The following is a 21593-nucleotide window of genomic DNA, read 5'->3' as shown; positions in this document are numbered from 1 at the left end:
GGGGATGGGTATTCATTTGGGGGTGCTGCAGAGTTCTTTGTTGTGGGGTTGTGGGTTTGCAGTGGTGCTCAAGTGTTTTTAGATGGTGCTGAACTAGAGAACCCTTTACGTTTACTATCATTGAACCTGTGTCCACACTTTGTCTTTGAGAACCAATAATGCTTTTGTGTTGTATAAGCATAGTTTTGTCATGTAGTGCTTTTTCACATTCTATAAATCCCAATGAATAATATTATCAGGTGAACCTCATAAAAATATGCTCATGAGATTGTAAAGCATTCTTGCTGCTGATTACGTGTGTGTTCAGAGCTTCGAATGCAAATTTAGTTTGTGTTCTGGATTTGCTGAACTGTCTCTTTAGTTATGAGATTCAACATCCTTGTTACAGTTGGGCTTTATGCAATGGGAGTGGGGATGGGTGGGTGCTTTACTATTATATATGGTACAAGGCTTTACTATAAGTTACTGAAAAAGTTAAAGTTTTGGGGCATTTCACCAATTTTCTATGGAGTTATGCCATTTTTGAGAAAATATTACTTTATACATGGGTCACATTTGCAGACTTTTTCCCCCTTTACCCCTCAACATATTGAACTGAAACTTAGTACATGGATTTATTATATGACATGTTACAGAACAATTTTGAGTTTTTAGGGAGTTTCATCAATTTTTACCTCTGCCACCTAAGATGGATGTAAGTTACAGTGCCTTCAGAAAGTATTCATACCCCTTAACTTTTTTCACATTTTGTTGTTGCAGCTTGAATTTAAAATGGATTAAATCGAGATGTTTTCGGTCACTGATCAACACATACGAGTAATACCCCATTATGTCAAAGTGGAGTTTTTTTTTTTTTCGAAAAAAACCCCAAAAACATCAGGCACCAAGATAGGCGAGACAGATGAAAACAGGAACGTGGGCAGGCAGGGAGATGGGCAAAAGCACTCTTTTCCTCAGGTGAGTTAAACCGTTCCCACTTCCTGGCAAAATCTCCTCAAAAAGCCCTCATCAGCGCACGCTTTTTCCGCACTCTCCTCGGCACACGCTTTTTCTGCACTCTCCTCGGCGCACGCTTTTTCCGCACTGTTCTCGGTGCACGCTTTTTCCGCACTCTCCTCGGCGCACACTTTTTCCGCACTCTCCTCGGCGCACGCTTTTTCCGCACTCTCCTCGGCGCATGCTTTTTCCGCACTCTCCTCGGTGCACGCTTTTTCCGCACTCTCATAGGCGCACGCTTTTTCCGCACTCTCCTCGGCGCATGCTTTTTCCGCACTCTCTTCAGCCCACGCTTTTTCCGCACTCTCCTCGGCGCACGCTTTTTCCGCACTGTCCTCGGCGCACGCTTTTTCCGCACTCTCCTCGGCCCACGCTTTTTCCGCACTCTCCTCGGCGCACGCTTTTTCCGCACTCTCCTCGGCGCACACTTTTTCCGCACTCTCCTCGGCGTACGCTTTTTCCGCACTCTCCTCGGCGCACGCTTTTTCCGCACTGTCCTCGGCGCACGCTTTTTCCGCACTGTCCTCGGCGCACGCTTTTTCCGCACTCTCCTCGGCGCACGTGTTTTCCGCACTCTCCTCGGCGCACGCTTTTTCCGCACTCTCCTCGGCGCACGCTTTTTCCGCACTCTCCTCAGCGCACGCTTTTTCCGCACTCTCCTCGGTGCACGCTTTTTCCGCACTCCTCGGCGCACGCTTTTTCCGCACTCTCCTCGTCGCACGCTTTTTCCGCACTCTCCTCGGCGCACACTTTTTCTGCACTCTCATAGGCGCACGCTTTTTCCGCACTCTCTTCAGCCCACGCTTTTTCCGCACTCTCCTCGGCGCACGCTTTTTCCGCACTCTCCTCGGCGCACGCTTTTTCCGCACTCTCCTCGGCGCACGCTTTTTCCGCACTCTCCTCGGCGCAGGCTTTTCCGCACTCTCCTCGGCGCACGCTTTTTCCGCACTATCCTCAGAGTCCACCGAACCCGAGACACAGGCTCCTCTCCTCGCTGTCCAGAGAACAATCAGCCCCCGAAGGTGTTCATAGCTCCGCCCCCCCTCTCTGGGGGACACATTATCTCCTCCCTTTCCTCTCGAAAGCCACACCCAGTTCCCACGTAGGGACTACACAGGAGACATTAAACCCATTTTCTTCACTTTAAACCCCTCCGTATGGTGCACGCTCAAACAGACAATTCTTTAGCTGACGTGTCCTTGCTTATATGAGTACATCAACATTGGCTAACTACTCATAAACGGACCATACTAATGTATACATTTCTAACTATACGACGGTTGTCTCTACCCCTACCCTGCCCGCAACCCCCCCCCCCCCCAACACTGCAAACGGGACAACACACACACACACACACACACACACACACACACACACACACACACACACACACACACACACACACACACACACACACACACACACACTAATGGAGGTGGACCCTTTGAGACCTTGTATGTATCCATTCCATCTCCTGAAACACCCACCAATGTGTGGAGATAGCAGCCCAACAACAGCCATTGGCAATAACCATGCAGGGTTAGGCTGAACATGCAGGAAGTTTTGTTCTGGCTACATATTGCTTTGTCTTGTGTTGCAGGTGCTATTGAAACACGGAGGTGCCGTAAACATGATGGGTCTTGCTGGAAGTCGGCGGGGAGGTCGCATCCCTCCGTTCCTGATTATCGCTTTACTTATCGTTGTCACCATGTTGGGCTTCAAGTACTGGATGGTTTCAAGCCTGAACGTACGACTGCAGCGCGACCTCGAGCAGCTACGCCTGGACAAGCAACGCATCGCATCTGCCAAGAGCCGTGTGGAGCGCCGCACTGTTGACCTTTTGGGGCAGGTATGTAATCTGCCATTTTAAGCTATTACTTCCTGAAAAGAAAGCCTTTGTTTCTTCCAAATCTGCCTTTGTTTCTAAACATTATGAGTGGAAATCATTATTCAAATTCCTGTGCCGAGTGTACCCAGTAGATTACACAGTTGTGCCGATGTACACACCATGGCGCATTGCTGTTCTTTATGAACGTGATGTTTTATTAAGCTGTCAGTGAGGTTCCCTCGGTAAGCCTATTGTTCTTTTAAGGATTATTATTATTCTCACACATTTTGTGGAGACTATTCCGAGAAAACCATTATAGCTGGCTCCACAAAACTTTAACTCATTAATAGATACCAATGTAACTTAGTTCATCATGAATTTTGTTTTTGCAATTTTGACGTATTGGCTGCCATTGCCAATGACATCATAAAATTTGAACATCTTCTCCAGAACCACTGAATGAATCAATGTGAAATTTTACAAATAAAATCACCGAGACATGTGGATGAAAGTTTGTGAAAACAACCATCACCAGTCAACATTTACATTCCAATGGGGGGAAATATTTGCAAACTATGACATCAGTCATGTTACCTGTGTGTACCCCGGTTTAGAATAGGTACACTGTATCCCTGCGTGTCCTAAGAGGCGACTAAAAGGGATGGCGTCAGGAAGGGCATCCGGCCATAACACATTGCCTCAAAAAGGGAACCATGACAATTACAATTACATATGGGCAGGGTACAGCCGAAGTACCCCGTGGAGATACCCGTGAAGTACAGTCCTCACCCCCTCTCGTCAAAAATCAAGGTGGGGAACCAGATCGAAGCAAGGGTGGAAATCACTCCATTTATGATGACGAAACGTCTGATGCCCCATGTGGAGATCGGTTTCTGAGGTTTGGGACATGGAATGTAGGGACAATGACAGGGAGATCAGGAGAAGTGGTGGAAGTATTGGTCAGAAGAAGAGTGGACATATGTTGTGTGCAGGAGACGAGATGGAAGGGAAGTGGTGTGAGAATGCTGAAGGATAGACAAGGACAGAAATAAAAGTTTGTGTGGCAAGGGTGCTCGGAAGGCGTGCATGGTGTTGGTGTCGTGTCTTCTGAGGAGTTTGTAGACAGTGTGGTGAGTGTGACCAGAGTGAGTGACAGGTTGATGATGGTGAAAATGATGATTGGAAATCCCTTAGTCATCTCGGGTTATGCTCCGCAGGTTGGTCGGAGCGATGAAGAGAAGGACAAGTTCTGGTGTGCGATAGAGAAGCTGATGGAACGTGAAAGATGAGGAAGTTGTTGTGGTAGGAGGAGACCTAAATGGACATGTGGGAAGGAACATAGACGGTTTTGAGGGAGTTCATGGGGATTACGGATATGGTGTGAGGAATGGAGAAGGTGAAAGGATTTTGGAGTTTGCTGATGGAGCTGGTTTGTTGATTTGATTTGTAAGTTCCAGAAAGAGGATAATAAGCTTGTTACATATACGTCATGTGGGTCAACGACAACCGTTGACTACCTGATGGTGTATAGGCGAGATAGGGGGCACCTCTGGGACACAAAGATGATCCCGGGGGAGGTGGCTGTTTCACAGCACCACTTGGTTGTCTGCAAAATAAGGGTGAAATGTGCGAGGAGAACTCGGCGGGTGAAATACCAACCGAGAATGAAGGTGTGGAGGTTGAAAGAGGTGACAGTGATGGAGGCTTTAAAAGAGAGGCTGAGTATGGTAGAGGATGATTTAGTTGAGCTTGAAAGTGGTTGGATGTCAATGAAAGCTCGTCTGTTGGGAGCCGTTGGCGAGGTATGTGGATGGACAAAAGGACCACCGAGGCATTCGGAAACATGGTGGTGGGATGATGAAGTTGGAAAGAGGATTGACGAGAAGAGGAAGAAGTTCAAGGAGTGGCAGAAGGCAAAGGGTACATGGGCAGAAGAGGCAGAGCATGAAAGTTATAAGGCTGCAAAGAAAGAGGTAACAAAGGTGCAGGAGGCATATAGGAAAATGTTCAGAAAACGCTTTGATTTGGAAGAGGGTCAGAGAGCGGTATTCAGGATTGCAAAGCAGGTAGTGAAAGAGAGGTGCGATGTGATGGGGCGAGTTGTTTGAAGGATGAAGTGGGATAAATCGTTGTGGACCCAGATGGAATTAAATGAAGATGGAAGAGATATATGGAAATGTTGTTGAATGCAGAGAATGAATGGGATGGCAACATAGAGAGTAACCCAGTTTTAGGACCGGCAGAGAAGATAATTGAGAAGGTAATTGAGGAAGCGATAAAAGCAATGAAGAGTAGAAAAGCGGGAGGGTCGACGGGAGTTGTGGGAGATATGTTGAATGCAACGGGAAGTTGGGTGTGAATGGAATGACAGAGATCTATAATCTGGTGGTGAAAGAAGGCAGCATTCCATTGGATTGTTGGTGATTAATACTGATTATAATGAAGGTGCAATGCAGGTGATTGCAGGTGAAAAATATTGTCGGTGATTGTTTGTTAGGTGATTTATCTTTTCTTATTTAGGATCAGGAATGTAGAGGTCGATGCATAAAAATTGCATTTAAAAGATACCAAAAGTGACAGGATGACATGTTTTCTGGACTAAAAGGTGTGCAAGATTTAGAGAGAATGTATGCGCAGTTGAGACTTTACAACGGTTCAGTATGTCATGCACTCTAAAGGCTTTGGCATGCTGCCGGTTAAACCCGGCCTTTACCTGCGGTTGTACATTTGAATTACAGCTATATGCGATTGCAGGTGGAACACCACAAGCAGGATGCATTGACCACAAAAGATGAGATTGAGCAGATGACCAATGCACTGAATGCCAAGGACGTGTTGATAGATAAATGCAAGCTGGAGAAGGTAAATCAATTGATTGTACTCTGTCCTCATGGGGGTGCTGGAAATGACTTGTTTAAATTGATGCTGAATGTTGTTTTACCTTTTTCATTCCGTGTACATTGTAAGATATTGGTCATGCTACCATAATGCCTGTGTTAAATCTGTAATCCTCCCACACCACTCCCATCCCCTTCCCTGCCACAATGGCATTCTAGATGAATGCTGAGAATAACGTCACAGAACTCAAGATGTTGTTAAAACATCAGCAAGGTAAAAACTTTTTGGGTTGGGGGTGGAAGGTCCACTAAACATTTGGAACGTTCATGCGTTGTGAATTCTTTGCATTACATTTCGTTGTTCAGATTGTTTAAAATAACATTACTGTAAGATTTCATTTTTTAAGGCAAAGGGGAGATTAATTTTAAGGCAAAAGAGCTTTGGAATTTGATTTATTGATTTATATTTCAAGGTATTTTGATCTATGGTTTTTTTGTTTTGGACTTTTAAATAATAAAATGTCTTCAATGTTTTTTGTTTTTAAAAAAAATAAAAACTTTCAGACAAGTTTGCTACCCTGAAAAAGGAATCTGAAAACCTGCTTCAGAAATATGAAGTATACAAGATTAATTGTTCAGAAATGAAGAACGACATTTCTCCAAGGTCAGTTTTGTCCAGTCACTTGTTAAAATGCGGTTTAAAATCTTGCAAATCAAAGTGAAATGTGCAGATTATTACCTCCACTACCGAGGGCGGATGGAGGTTGTTTTCACCCCTGTCTTTGTTTGTTTGTGAACAGGATATCTCAAAAAATTGTGGACGGATTTGGATGAAACTTGCTAGGCAGGTTATGTGTGTGACAAGGACCAAATTATTAGATTTTGGTGAATGTCTGGATCTGGATCTGAGAATTGTTTTTGGTGATTCTTCACTATTTAGAGATCGGGAAAAAAAACAATATATAGCACGATGTTTCAAAAAGTTCAGGATTCGGGCAAAAGGTGGTGGACAGGTTGGGTGTGTGACAAAGACGAATCTATTCAATTTTGGTGAAGATCTGGATCCGGATCCGGATACGATCATTTTTAATATTTTTTTCTTAGTGATTCTTCACTATTGACTGATAGGGCCAGAAACAATATGTAGCATGATGTTTCAAGAAGTTGTGGATGACTTGTGACAAAACTTGGTGGGTGAGATGGGTAAGTGACAAGAACAAGCCGATTGGATTTTGGTTGAGGTCCGGATCCAGATCTGACCTCTCCGTGGGATATAAAACTAAACTGTTCAGCCTGAAGGAGATAAGCTCGCTACCGAGTGTCGTTTTACTTTGACTTGTGAATGTGCACATGCATGATGATTTTGAATGATATGTTTTTGTTACAAAGATAATGGAAAATTTTCACATTTGCTTTGTATTGTTTGTATTTACCGATTGTTTTGCTTTGTGATTTCTTTATAAAAAAAGAAAAATATATACAGTAGGGTGAAAAAGTACGAGTCTAAATCAATGCCAAGCTTTCTCAAATTGCAATTTGAAACACATTATTTATAATATTTAAGATGAATGAATGAATGAATGAAAATGAATGAAGGATGAAGAATCCCACTGGAAGCCTATTGTTCTTCTAAGGATTATTATTCTCACACATTTTGTGGAGACGATTCCGAGAAAGCAGTAAAAGCTAGCTCTTCGAACCTTTAACTCATTTATAGATACCAATGTAACTTAAGCAACATGAATTTTGTTTTTGCGATTTCGACTTGCATTGGCTGTCATTGCATATGCCGTCTTAAACTTTAAACTTCTTCTTCTCTGGAACCACTGAATGGGTCAACGCAAAATTTTACAAATATGATGACCAAGCCATGGGGATAAAAGTTGGTGAAAAGATACGTCATCGGTAACATGGTTTGGCGGCCATATTGGATTAAAAAATAAAAAAAATAAAAAATCCTCTTCGAAACTGCTTATCTGATCGATACGAAGCTGGGAACACATATTTACATTCCGTTGCAGGAAAGTATTTGCAAACTATGATGCCATCAGTCATGTGGTTTGACCCCCACCTTGAATTTAAGCAAAAAATTAAATAAACTTTTCCGGAGTACCGCTCAACAGATCAATGTGAAATGTCATACATATCATGAACTACTGATGTGGGAAAAATATTTGTAAACTATGACGTCATCAGTCACGTGATATGGTGACCATCTTGGTTTTAAGGAAAGCTTTTAAACATCATCTTCTCCAGAACTGCTGAACGGATCAATACGAAATTTCATATCTTTGATCAACTCCCCATGAGGAAAAATGTTTCTAAACAATGTCGTCATCAGTCACGTGGTAAGGTGGCCATATTGGATTTAAGAAAAAAGTATTTGAAAATCCATATCTCCAGAACCTCTTGACTGATTCATTCGAAACTTCACACGTATGATTAAGTATACATGAGGATTTTTTTTTGCAAACTATAACATCAGTTACATGGTATGGTGGCCATCTTGGATTTAAGGAAAAAAAATGAAAATCATTTTGCTGACACTTTGCTCAAATAGAATAAATAAAGAGTGAATACATTTGGGAGAGATAAAATTTATGTGAGCAGTCTGACTATGCTCTGAAGTGCATTCAACACTGTTGGGAAAAATATTGTTTCAAACCTGATCCATAAAGTAATTAAATCAATCCCAAATAGAGCAAAATGGGGGTCACACTGATTTATTGATCATATGAAACAGATTTGATTTTTTTTTCTTTTCTATTATCACTGTTATATCCTTTAAAGTTCATGGAAACCCCTTGAAAGTGCTTGAAGTTTCATATTACAATGATTTCTTTTGTTACCACCTTTCAATTAATAAATTTCCGACTGACTGGACTCATACTTTTGCACCACACTATATATTTTTGGAAGGTTTCTAGTAATTTATTTTGTCGTTATCTTCTAATGCATTTATTTTTATTCATGGTCATCATTTATTCACTCTAACTTTTGTGTTCTGTACTGATGTCATACTTTTAATGTATATATCTGTCTCGTCCCAAATGCTCAAAGCCAGATTTCATTGACAGTCGTATGATGATGATGATGATGATTATGATGATGATGACCATGTATTTATAGTGGTTCTCCAAAACCATTACTTCTATTCCACAGTGAACTGTGTCTAAAGGAGCTAAAGGCTCTTAAGGAGAGTTGCATCAAACCATTAAGGACTAAGAATTACATGCCTGACACTTTTACCAAAGGTGTTGGGAACCATTTGCATCACAAGGTAATAAACCTGCACGGATGGGATTGCACCGCTTGAGTCGCCATCACAGATTGAGTTGCATATCTATTTTTAAGCTTGTATTTGGAATATGCCTCTGAACTTTGGGAAAGCTTGCAGTTTGCTGCAATATGAACTATAGTTTGCAGGTGAAAGCAAACAAAAAGGCTACTTTGATTTAGTATTTGTGACAGCATAATCTCATATAGCAAGGAGTACAAAGACGTTTGCATAACAGTGGAATTTGAGCCGGAACTTTCTGTTAACCATTTTTGCCACCTTGGTGACAAGTGCTTGTACCAGTTAGTTTGCTTTGCGGGCTGCTGGGGTCCAACTTGCAATTTTGCAGTTGAAGCATTGGCCTTGTTTTGATCGTAATCTGAGATGTGATTCAATTGTCTTCATGCTTCAGCCCTCCATGGAGGAATAACAAAGTTGTATCACTTTTTGACATTTACCTGCTTTGCTTCACTTGCTCATTGACAGCCACCATCTTCAAAACTTGTGAAGGATGACAAAGAGGAAGGGAAAGCTGTCCGTGGAGTAAACGACGGTAAAAATTTGATGGAGGGCAAAGATGTTCCAAAAGCTGCAGACAAAGAACCTGTCCTTGCCAAAGTCATCAAACTGCCTCTGACAGGTTAGTTTTCTTATTGCTGTTTACAACTGATTGATTGTTACTGCATTTTTCAACTTGCGTTTGACCAAGAAACAAAGTTGTGGGTTGAGGAACTGTTGCAAGATAGCAGGGGAAAAAGGTGGTTGTTTTTCTTCACATAGGTCACTTGTTCCACATCAATTCATTTCAAAGTTTTTATCACATTTGTGTGGAGGGTTTGTTTAATCACCTTTGTACGTAGCTTTTAAATTCGACTTTCGTCTGATAGTTTGTTCCCAGTCCAGTCTTATTGTACGTGGATTCTGTTTTAAATCTAAGATGTGCTAACAGGGACAGGGCAATTTGTAATTGTTCTGCTCTGTGTGGCAAGGGGGTTAACAAGGGGAGATGCAGAAAATAGGGCAAAATGGTGAAGATTGTCATGGGGACCGCAAGGCTAACCCCCCCTCTAGCAGAGAAAATGGCCTTAAAATGCCTGTTGTTGTTGTTGGTGTTGGTGTTGGTGTTGTCTGCTCTGTGTGGATATCTGTTACTAATGAGTGTGTCAATTTATGAGACTTTGCAGGTGTGTTTGGCCTTGGACAGGGATTTATCCATTTCGTTTTGGTCTGTAAATCAGAAGTCAAAGTCACAACTTGAGGTCAACATTTTGTTCAATAGAACTAGCGTGATTCGGCGGCATGCTCTGCGCGCCTCACCACCCGTCATTTCAGAGGGGTAGGCATCTTTGACCATTTCGGTGTCTTTTGGGTCTTCATTGTGTTTTGGGTCTTCAGGGCCATTTGGGTCTTTTTTTTTTTTTTTTTTTTTTTTTTTGTATACAAGATCGAGGCTCGTGAAAGAGCGAACATTAATCACACAGAAAGACAAACCGACACATAAAACATATAACATCGGGAGCGGCAGACAAGATGGGGAGAGAGGGGGAAGGACACAAACGCAACATTTGAGAGCAGGGACCGAGAGACATGGAGACATCGAGAGATCTGAGAGAGGGCGAGGGCTTTGGGGGGGGGGGGGCATGGGAAGGGGGCGGTGGGAGAGGTATAAAACATATGGACACTGCCAGGACTTCCAGGAAAGAAGTTGGAATTTCAAACAAGGTGGATCTGGGGTGAATTAGCGGGGGTAGAAAAGATCAAGGTTTTGGATGGGGGAAGATAAGAGATGGTGGTGAACAGCTGTTTTAAAGACCTGGAGGGAGGAGTGGGATTGAAGGGAGTGAGGGAGTTTGTTCCAGAGGCGGGAGAAAAGAGGAATGAAGGAGTGAAGGTGAGCAGAGAGCCGAGATTTCGGCAGTTTAACCATCAGAGGGTTGCTGGCAGATTTTGTGCGACCTGTAGGAATATTTGGGGGACAGAGCACAGAGAGAGCTGAGGGTGCAAGGCCGGAGAGGAGTCGGTAGAAGACAGAAAGACCACCTACCTGCCTGCGGTGAGTGAGTGAAAGGCCCTCAGAGATAGCTTCATCGCGGGAGATTCCAATAATTCTGAAAGCTTTGGTTTCAACAGCGTGAAGCCGAGCTAGATGTGAGGCAGGAGCACCGGCCCATAGGGGAGAACAGTATTTCATTGAGCTGCGGATGAAAGCCTTGTATGTGGTGAGGAGCTCAGGTGTGCCGAGGAAGGATTTCGCACGACGGAGGATGCCCAGTCGGCGACTGGCTTTGGAGGCCAGCTTGGAAATGTGGTTTTCCCAAGAAAGATCATGGCAGATTGTGAGACCCAAAAGCTTGAGCGACAGAACTTCTTGGAGGATTGTTGAGAAATTAGATGGGAGGGTTGTCCAGTCGATCTTTTCGGAGAGACATAGTAAGAGTGTGAGATTTGTCAGGATTGAAAGACATGTTCCACTTGTTTGACCAGTCTGTGATTTTGTCCAAGTCTTCAGAGAGTGAGGAGGCTGCAGACTGCTGATCTGAGAGAAGAGGAATGGAGCGGCAGAGAGTGGAGTCATCAGCAAAGAGATAGAGAGGATTTTCAAGAGAGTCAGAGAGATCATTGATGAAGACCAGAAAAAGCACGGGGCCCAGAACACTGCCTTGGGGAACTCCAGCCTGAACAGGAAGAGGAGATGAGAGAAACCCATTCAGGGCCGCACGTTGACGACGACTAGAGAGGAAGTCCGCCAGCCATGCGTGGAGATTTCCATGGATACCAAAGGAGGAGAGTTTGGTGAGCAGAGCGGGGTGCCAGACCGTGTCGAAGGCACGTGATATGTCGAGGGAGACAGCTCTAATTTCCTGTTTGGCATTGAGGACCTCCATCCATTGTTGAGACAGCAGAAGCATCATGTCCAGAGTAGAGTGACCTGGTCTGAAACCAAATTGATGATCAGAGATCAAGCCATTGGAGAAGAGGAAGGATTTCATATCCGAAGCAATGATGGATTCCATGACTTTGCTGATAATTGGGAGAAGGCTGATTGGTCTGTAGTTGCTAGGATCTGTTTTTGCACCTTTTTTGTGCAAAGCGGTGATGTTGGCTGATTTCCAAGCAGATGGCAGTTGACCTTGAGCAAAAGAGAGGGTGAAGAGAACAGAGAGAGGGTGAGATAGAGCGGCAGAGCAGGATTTTAGGACCCGTGGGCTGATGCCGTCGGGTCCAGTTGCAGAATCAGAGTCGAGGGTTGACAGAAACTTTTCCACCTTGTCAGGAGGAAAGGCACGGAGTCCAGGAGCAGCAGGGTACGACTGGGTATGGTGGGTACAGAGAGGGATGGGTTTGGGACACAAGATTTAGAGGCAAACACAGAGTTGAGGCATTCAGATTTTTCAGGTGCGGAGTCAGCTGTGTAGCCGTTTGAGGTAAGGGAGGGGATGGAGGAGGAACAAACACCAGAAACGGATTTGACCAGACGCCACCAGGATTTGGAAGAGGGAGACAGATAAGAGAGTTCGGTCTTGAGAACGGAGAGATATTGTTTCCTGGCTCTCCTGAGGGTGGACACACACTTGTTTCGGACTTTGTGAAAGGAAATGAGATTTCCTTCCGTTGGATTTGCTTTCCAGGAGACGAAGGCAAGTTGTTTCTGGGCAACAGCCTCACCACAAGATTCCGTGTACCATGGACGGGAGGAAGGGTATGACAACTGAAGACGAGATGGGATAAATCTGTGCATGAGAGAGAGCAATTTACTTTGGAAGAATTCCCAGGATGAGTTGATGTCAGGGGTGGTAGAGATGGGAGACCAGTCCAGATGATTGATGGCTGCTTGAAGACCGTGCCAGTTGGCCTGAGTGAAATGCCAGACTCGTCGACGCTGAGCAGGCTCCCTGAGGATGGTCAGAGAGATGTCCACTTTAACAAGGACATGATCAGATGATCCGATTGGAGCAGAAGAAGAGCAGCAGACATTTTCAGGGAAGTTAGTCATAACCAAGTCCAGAAGAGAAGATGTTCCGTTGACTGAGATCCGGGTCGGGAAATTGACAGATTGTGTCAGTCCCAGTGAGTCGCAGAAGTCCTTTGCTGAGGAGCCATGGCTGGTGAGAGAGGTACCCACACCCAGCCAACTGACATGAGGACAGTTGAAATCACCACATATGAGGAAGAGAGAGTTGGGATGAGTAGATAGAAGTTGGTCCATATTATCAGACAGCGAGATGTAGATGGAGTCATCACTGTTTGGTGGACGGTACAACACATATGAACAAGAGGTGGGAGCGAAGGGGAAGCCGTAGCCAGAGGTATTCCTGGGGGTGAGGTGGAGAGAGTGCAGTGCAGGGCGAGTGAGGAAGAGAGTTTTTGATAAAGATAGCAACCCCACCTCCAGGACGAGGCTCAGGTCTATCGTACCGGAGGAGGGAGTAGCCCGGGAGAGATACTAAGGAATCGGAGACATCATAAAGGAGGAAAGTTTCTGTTAAGCAGATCACGTCTGGTTTGACAGAAGCAACCTGTATGGAGAGATCAGTTAAGTTTGAACGAAGGCCCCGGATGTTTGAGGTCCATACCGTTAATGAAGAGGAAGGGGGAGCATCAGATACAGAACAGGGGAGAGGATGGGTAGGGTAAGAGGTGGAAGAGGTAGGGAGAGCTGTTGAAGGTGTGTCAGAGAGTTCAGAATAGCTCGGAGAAGGAAGGATGGGGCGGACAAAAGGTTTGATGGTGATTGGGTGAGGCATAATGAGGTGTTATTTGAGGAGGGGGAAGAGCGAGGCAGAAGGTTGGGGGAGATGGAGGTGAGAGTTGGAAGGGGGAAGAAGCGGGGAGGACGCTTTGAGGAGGGGGAGTGAGAGGGGGGAAATTGAGAAGCAATGAGGGTGGGGAGATTTGAAGGGGAGGGGTGAGGGGGGAGTTTGGGAGGGAAGGGACAAGGGGAGGGATTTGAAAGGGATGGGATATGGGGGAGATTTGGAGGGGAGGGGTGAGGGAGGAGTCTAGGAGGGGAGGGGCGAGGGGGCGTCTTGGCGGGGAGGGGTGAGGGGGTAGTTTAGGAGGGAGGGGGCAAGGGGGGAGATTTGAAAGGGATGGGTGATGGGGAAGATTTGGAGGGGAGGGGTGATGGGGAAGATTTGGAGGGGAGGGGTTATGGGGAAGATTTGGAGGGAAGGGGTGAGATTGGATTTTAGAAAGTGTACGATTTATGGGAAACGAACATTTATTGCAAAATTAGTTTCTTGTGACCTTCGAGTTAAAAATACGTTTAAGGACGCTGGATGGAGGATGGAGTGCAGGAGAGTTTAGGGAATGTAGAAAAAAGGCACTATAGGAGATGGATATTTATTTTGGGATGAATTGATTTGGTGAGCAAGTTGAAAGCAGCCTTTTAAAGAAGAAGAAGAAAAGGTGTTATAATATATGACAGAATACATAACTTGAGGGGAAAGTGTAAACATTGAAGGTTAATAACAGTGAAAACTATCTGGGGAAATGGGAGAAACACGTGTCGAAGAACGAACGAACGAATAAGAATGAATAAACGAATGAGAACAGAGAAGGAAATGTTTTTTTTTTTTTTTTTTTTTTTTTTTTTTTTTTTTTTGAGTTGAGATTTACACAAGGAAGTAGGCTATGGGTGAAAAGACTGGGAATACAGAGAACGAAAGTTATTGGATCACAAACGACGGACCGCTGAGAGAAAAACAAAGCCTCAAGGTTGTACAGTGTACACTGTACAAGGCCTCAAGACACGACACGAATTAACACGATTTTCAATACAGGTATGAAAGATTTACAACGAAAAATCTTCGTCGGGACGCAATATACGGACAACACCATAAATAAATACAGTTTTAACGAAAATACAAATGGGAACAATCACTTAACTTCGATTTCAAATCGTTCGCGACGCGGCAAAGGCCTTGCTCGCGACGAGGCAAACAGACGATCAATTTATGAAAGATAAACACCGAGAAACAACCAAAGTTGCACACAATAACTTCACACACCGAAAGATAAATACAGTTTCGACAAAATACAATTGTGAACAGACTTAACTTCGAAAAACGTGGAGACCGTGTGGAGCTTCGAAAATCCCTGCCACCGTCTCCGAGATCTCAAACCATGGGTCTTCAGGGTCTTTTGGATCTTCTGGGCCTTTTAGGGTATTTTGGGTCTTCAGGGTATTTTTGGTCTTTGGTGTCTTCAGAGGCTTTTGGGTCTGCGGGGTCTTCAGGGGCTTTTTTGGTCTTCGGGGTGTTTTGGGTATTCGGGGTGTTTTGGGTATTCGGGGTGTTTTGGGTATTCGGGGTGTTTTGGGTATTTGGGGTGTTTTGGGTATTTGGGGTGTTTTGGGTATTTGGGGTGTTTTGGGTATTCGGGGTGTTTTGGGTATTCGGGGTGTTTTGGGTATTCGGGGTGTTTTGGGTATTCGGGGTGTTTTGGGTCTTTGGGGTGTTATGGGTCTTGCGGTGTTTTGGGTCTTGCGGTGTTTTGGGTCTTGCGGTGTTTTGGGTCTTGCGGTGTTTTGGGTCTTGCGGTGTTTTGGGTCTTGCGGTGTTTTGGGTCTTGCGGTGTTTTGGGTCTTGCGGTGTTTTGGGTCTTCGGGGTGTTTTGGGTCTTTGGGGTGTTTTGGGTCTTCGGAGTGTTTTGGGTCTTCGGGGTGTTTTGGGTCTTCGGGGTGTTTTGTGTCTTCGGGGTGTTTTGGGTATTTGGGGGTGTTTTGGGTCTTTGGGGGTGTTTTGGGTCTTTGGGGGTGTTTTGGGTCTTCGGGTGTGTTTTGGGTCTTCGGGGTGTTTTGGCTCTTCGGGGTGTTTTGGGTCTTCCGGGTGTTTTGGGTCTTCCGGGTCTTCAGGGTCTTTTTGAGCCTCAGGGCCTTGAAGGGTATTTTGGGTCCTTGTGGTGTTTTGGGTCTTTGGGGTGTTTTGGGTCTTTGGGGTGTTTTGTGTCTTTGGGGTGTTTTGGGTCTTTGGGGTCTTGGGGGAATTAAAGGGTCGCCAAAGGTCTTTTTTTTTTCTTTTCTTTTTTTTTGTATACAGAGTCGAGGCTCGTGAAAGAGCTAACATTTATCAAACAAACAAGCAAACAAAGTATAGTAAAAGGGGAGCGGTCGACAAGATGGGGAGAGAAGGGGAGGAAGCACACAAACACAACATTTGAGAGCAGGGACATCGGGAGATGTTTTTGGAGGGAGAGGGCCTGGGGGGAGGCAGGATAGGTATAAAACGCAAGGACAACAAGGACTTCCAGGAAAGAAGTCAAAAGTCACCTAAAAAAAGGGGATTTGGGGTGAAATTAGCGGGGGTAGAAAAGATCAAGGTTTTGGATTGGGTAAGATAAGAGATGGTGGTGAACAGCCGTTTTAAAGACCTGGAGGGAGGAGTGGCATTGAAGAGAGTGAGGGAGTTTGTTCCAGAGGCGGGAGAAAAGAGGAATGAAGGAGTGAACGTGAGCAGAGAGTCTTGATTTTGGCAGTTTAACCATAAGAGGGTTGCAGGCAGATCTTGTGCGACCTGCAGGAATATTTGGGGGACAGAGCCCAGAGAGAGCTGGGGGAGCAAGGCTGGAGAGGAGTCAGTAGAAGACGGAAAGACCACTAACCTGCCTGCGGTGATTAAGTGAAAGGCCCTCGAAGATAGCGTCATCGCGGGAGATTCCAATGATTCTGAACGCTTTGGTTTCAACAGCGTGAAGACGAGCTAGGTGTGAGGCAGGAGCACCAGCCCAGAGGGGAGAGCAGTACTCCATTGAGCTGCGGATGAAAGCCTTGTATGTGGTGAGGAGCTCAGGTGTGCCAAGGAAGGACTTCGCACGACGGAGGATGCCCAGTCGGCGACTGGCTTTGGAGGCCAGCTTGGAACTGTGGTTTTCCCAGGAAAGATCATGGCAGATAGTGAGACCCAAAAGCTTGAGTGACAGAACTTCTTGGAGAGGATTATTCAGAAAGTTGATGGGAGGGTTGTCCAGTCGCTCTTTTCGGAGAGACATCGTAAGAGTGTGGGATTTGTCAGGATTGAAAGACATGTTTCACTTGTTTGCCCAGTCTGTGATTTTGTCCAGGTCTGCAGAAAGTGAGGAGGCTGCAGACTGCCGATCTGAGGGATGAGGAATGGAGCGGCAGAGAGTGGAGTCATCAGCAAAGAGATAGAGAGGATTTTCAGGAGAGTCAGAGAGATCATTGATGAAGACCAGAAAAAGCACAGGGCCCAGAACACTGCCTTGGGGAACTCCAGCCTGAACAGGAAGAGGAGATGAGAGAAACCCATTCAGGGCCACACGTTGACTACGACTAGAGAGGAAGTCCGCCAGCCATGCGTGGAGATTTCCATGGATACCAAAGGAGGAGAGTTTGGTGAGCAGAGCGGGGTGCCAGACCGTATCGAAGGCACGTGATATGTCGAGGGAGACAGCTCTAATTTCCTGTTTGGCATTGAGGATCTCCATCCATTGTTGAGACGGCAGAAGCAGCATGTCCAGAGTAGAGTGACCTGGTCTGAAACCAAATTGATGATCAGAGATCAAGCCATTGGAGAAGAGGAAAGATTTCATATCCGAAGCAATGATGGATTCCATGACTTTGCTGATAATTGGGAGAAGGCTGATTGGTCTGTAGTTGCTAGGATCTGTTTTTGCACCTACACAAGAATCCGTGTACCATGGACGGGAGGAAGGGTATGACAACTGAAGACGAGATGGGATAAATCTGTGCATGAGAGAGAGCAATTTACTTTGGAAGAATTCCCAGGATGAGTTGAAGTCAGAGGTGGTAGAGATGGGAGACCAGTCCAGATGATTGATGGCTGCTTGAAGACCATGCCAGTTGGCCTGAGTGAAATTCCAGACTCGTCGACGCTGAGCAGGCTCCCTGAGAATGGTCAGAGAGATGTCCACTTTAACAAGCACATGATCAGATGATCCGATTGGAGCAGAAGAAGAGCAGCAGACATTTTCAGGGAAGTTAGTCATAACCAAGTCCAGAAGAGAAGATGCTCCGTTGACTGAGATCCGGGTCGGGAAATTGACAGATTGTGTCAGTCCCAGTGAGTCACAGAAGTCCTTTGCTGAGGAGCCATGGCTGGTGAGAGAGGTACCCACACCCAGCCAACTGGCATGATGACAATTTAAATCACCACATATGAGGAAGAGAGAGTTGGGATGAGTAGATAGAAGTTGGTCCATATTATCAGACAGCGAGATGTAGATGGAGTCATCACTGTTTGGTGGACGGTACAACACACATATGAACAAGAGGTGGGAGCGAAGGGGAAGCCATAGCCTGAGGTATTCCTGGGGGTGAGGTGGAGAGAGTGCAGTGCAGGGCGAGTGAGGAAGAGAGTTTTTGATAAAGATAGCAACCCCACCTCCAGGACGAGGCTCAGGTCTATCATACCGGAGGAGGGAGTAACCCGGGAGAGATACTAAGGAATCAGAGACATCATGAAGGAGGAAAGTTTCTGTTAAGCAGATCATGTCTGGTTTGACAGAAGCAACCTGTATGGAGAGATCAGTTAAGTTTGAACGAAGGCCCCGGATGTTTGAGGTCAATACCGTTAATGAAGAGGAAGGGGGAGCATCGGATACAGAACAGGGAGGAGGAGGGGTAGGGTAAGATGTGGAAGATGTGGAAGAGGTGGAAGAGGTAGGGAGAGCTGTTGAAGGTGTGTCAGAGATTTCAGAATATCTCGGAGAAAGGGAAGGATGGGGCGAACAAAAGGTTTGATTGTGATTGGGTGAGGCACAATGAGGTGTTATTTGAGGGGGGGGGGGGGGGGAGAGCGAGGCAGAAGGTTGGGGGAGATGGAGGTGAGAGTTGGAAGGGGGAAGAAGCGGGGAGGACGCTTTGAGGAGGGTGAGTGAGAGGGGGGAAATTGAGAAGAAATGAGGGTGGGGAGATTTGAAGGGGAGGGGCGAGGGGGGAGTTTAGGAGGGAAGGGACAAGGGGAGGGATTTGAAAGGGATGGGATATGGGGGAGATTTGGAGGGGAGGAGTTTAGGAGGGGAGGGGTGAGGGGGAGTCTTGGAGGGGAGGGGTTCGGGGGTAGTTTAGGAGGGGAGGGGTGAGGGGGTAGTTTAGGAGGGAGGGGGCAAGGGGGTAGATTTGAAATGGATGGGTGATGGGGAGGATTAGGAGGGGAGGGGAAAGGGGGAAGATTTGAAAGGGATGGGTGATGGGGAAGATTTGGAGGGGAGGGGTGATGGGGAAGATTTGGAGGGGATGGGTTATGGGGAAGATTTGGAGGGGAGGGGTTATGGGGAAGATTTGGAGGGGAGGGGTGAGATTGGATTTTATAAAGTGTACGATTAATGGGAAACGAACATTTATTGCAAAATGAGTTTCTTGTGACCTTCGAGTCAAAAATACGTTTAAGGACGCTGGATGGAGGATGGAGTGTAGGAGAGTTTCGGGAATGTAGAAAAAAGGCACTATAAGAGATGGAATTTTTTTTTGGGATGAATAGATTTGGTGATCAAGTCGAAAGCAGGCTGCTAAAGAAGAAGAAGAAAAAGGTGTTATAATATACGACAGAATGCAGAACTTGAGGGGAAAGTAAACATTGTCGGGTTAATAACAGTGAAAGCTATCTGGGGAAATGGGGGAGAAACACGTGTACGAAGAACGAACGAACGAATAAGAATGAATAAACGAATGAGAACAAAGAATAAGAACAGAGAAGGAAATGTTTGTTTTTTTTGTTTTTTTGTTTTTTTCCAAGTTGAGATTTACACAAGGCAGTAGGCTATGGGGTGAAAAGACTGGGAAAAGCAGAGAACGAAGGTTATTGGAGCACAAACGACGGACCGCTGAGAGAAAAACAAAGCCTCAAGGTTGGACACTGTACCAGGCCTCAAAAGACACGAGACGAATTGATACGATTTTCTATACAGGTATGAAAGATTTGCACCGAAAAATCTTCCTCGGGACACAATATACGTACATACACCATAAAATAAATAGTTATAACGAAAATACAAATGGGAACAATTACTTAACTTCGATTTCGATGGAGAGCGTGGAGAGCTGCGAATAAACGAAACCTCGCCGGCAAGACCGGAACTCTGAGGGGTCTCAGCAGTCTTGACGCAATTAAGAGGGTTAATTAAGAGGGTCGTAATTTTATTTGAAGAAGAAGAAGACGTTTTCGTCGCATATCAACATACATACATACATACATACATACCGAACCATATACGTTTGCTCTATTATAATAAAGATGTAAACGGCGAAGAATGAATCTGGTGACTGCTACAGCAGTGGGTATTTGTGTAACTAAGCTTAATGGTTAGATTCTGGTGGGATGTAGACGGACATTACTGAATAACCATAAAGGAAAAAACGAGCTCGATGTATTGGCCAAATTCGACTTGGATATCTATATAAATAAAACACAGTGTGTGTGTGTGTGTGTGTGTGTGTGTGTGTGTGTGTGTGTGTGTGTGTGTGTGTATGTATGTATGTTACCGATAGACTCCTAAACGGAGAGGCTCACGTGCTTGATATTTGGCATAGACATGGCCATTGAGCCTGGGAAGGACATGGCCTACCTAAAATATTTGACGAGATCCATATTTTTTATTCATATTTACCTCAGCGCATTTCAGCGAGGAACATTATACATGGAATCTCAGCCGGTGCCAGAGCAGTTCGCTCAGAGCGATCACGTGATGTTCCATCCTCGCTGCCAGACCACTGAACGGAAAATATATTGAATGACCATTGCCATTCACACCACATAGGTGGAGATGCAGCTACCGGGCGCCATCTTGATTGGCACTCGATGGTGGGCGATGGTGATTTCCGTAATTTCCGATTTGCACGCAATTCAGAGCGAAAAGCGATTGCGTTTTTTCACCTTTTGTGCGATCGTGTTTTGTCGATTTTGTGCGATTATGAATTAAACGTCTTTGCAACAGCTGCGAAACGTCTTTCCACAACCCTTCCTTAACCGATTGAAGCAGTTTATTGCTGCACAAAATGGCATTTTAACAGTTGTCTCGCGTTTAAAATCTGGGACACGTTCAAAACAAACGAGATCTGCAAAGCGAGTTGGTCGAGTCGTGCGAATAGCGCTAACCAAGATGGCGACACGGCGGCTACACTTTTCACGGAGTATGAGCGTTCTATATATTTTCAATTCAATGCGCCAGACTCGCTCACGTACTTGATTAGTGGCATAGACATGGCCATTGGGCCTTCACGGTGTAATTTTTTGCGAGGCTTTTGTCCGAGTGAGCTTGAGTCGAGAGGGCGAATGTATGGGTTGGGAATGTACGGGTCTCCCTTCCCCCGCCCGGCAACGCCGGTACTGGAGGGCATCACAGGATCGGTGAGTCTCCAAAATCCGCTTCGTGCTGTTGTTGCGAAGATGCAGGACGATGTCGCGATTGTTGTGCTGCTCTCCTCCCATGAGAACTGCAACGTCATTGTTGACTGGGCCCTCCCTTCCTTTCCTCCCCTTCCCCCTCCCCCTTCCCTCCCCCTGCCCCCCTCTGTCCTCCCCTTCCCCCCTCCCCTTCCCCCTCCCTTTCCCCTCCCTTCCCCCTCCACCCTACCCCCGTCCCCCTTCACCCTACCCTCTCCCCTTCCCCCCTCCCCTCCCCTTCCCTCCTCCCCCCTCCCCCTTCACCCTACCCTCTCCCCTTCCCCCCTCCCCTC

At 45.6% G+C, this 21593-nt stretch overlaps 1 protein-coding gene across 1 annotated transcript in view; it reads left to right on the top strand.

The window, feature by feature from the left end:
- GOLM2 (golgi membrane protein 2) overlaps window positions 1-21593 on the top strand; it is an 84718-nt gene that overhangs the window by 1530 nt on the left and 61595 nt on the right. The window contains exons 2-7 of the mRNA XM_078773028.1: window positions 2597-2845; window positions 5579-5686; window positions 5881-5935; window positions 6226-6325; window positions 8824-8941; window positions 9425-9578. Of these exons, the coding sequence (XP_078629154.1) occupies window positions 2627-2845; window positions 5579-5686; window positions 5881-5935; window positions 6226-6325; window positions 8824-8941; window positions 9425-9578 (754 nt within the window). The 5' untranslated portion in view covers window positions 2597-2626. The remainder of the gene's footprint in view (window positions 1-2596; window positions 2846-5578; window positions 5687-5880; window positions 5936-6225; window positions 6326-8823; window positions 8942-9424; window positions 9579-21593) is intronic.

Source organism: Myxine glutinosa, chromosome 2, assembly GCF_964187855.1.
Source record: "Myxine glutinosa chromosome 2, kmMyxGlut1.1, whole genome shotgun sequence".
In the NCBI taxonomy this organism is placed as follows: domain Eukaryota; kingdom Metazoa; phylum Chordata; class Myxini; order Myxiniformes; family Myxinidae; genus Myxine; species Myxine glutinosa.
The sequence above is the reverse complement of the archived record's forward strand: the minus strand, read 5'-3'. Positions and strand labels throughout refer to the sequence as shown.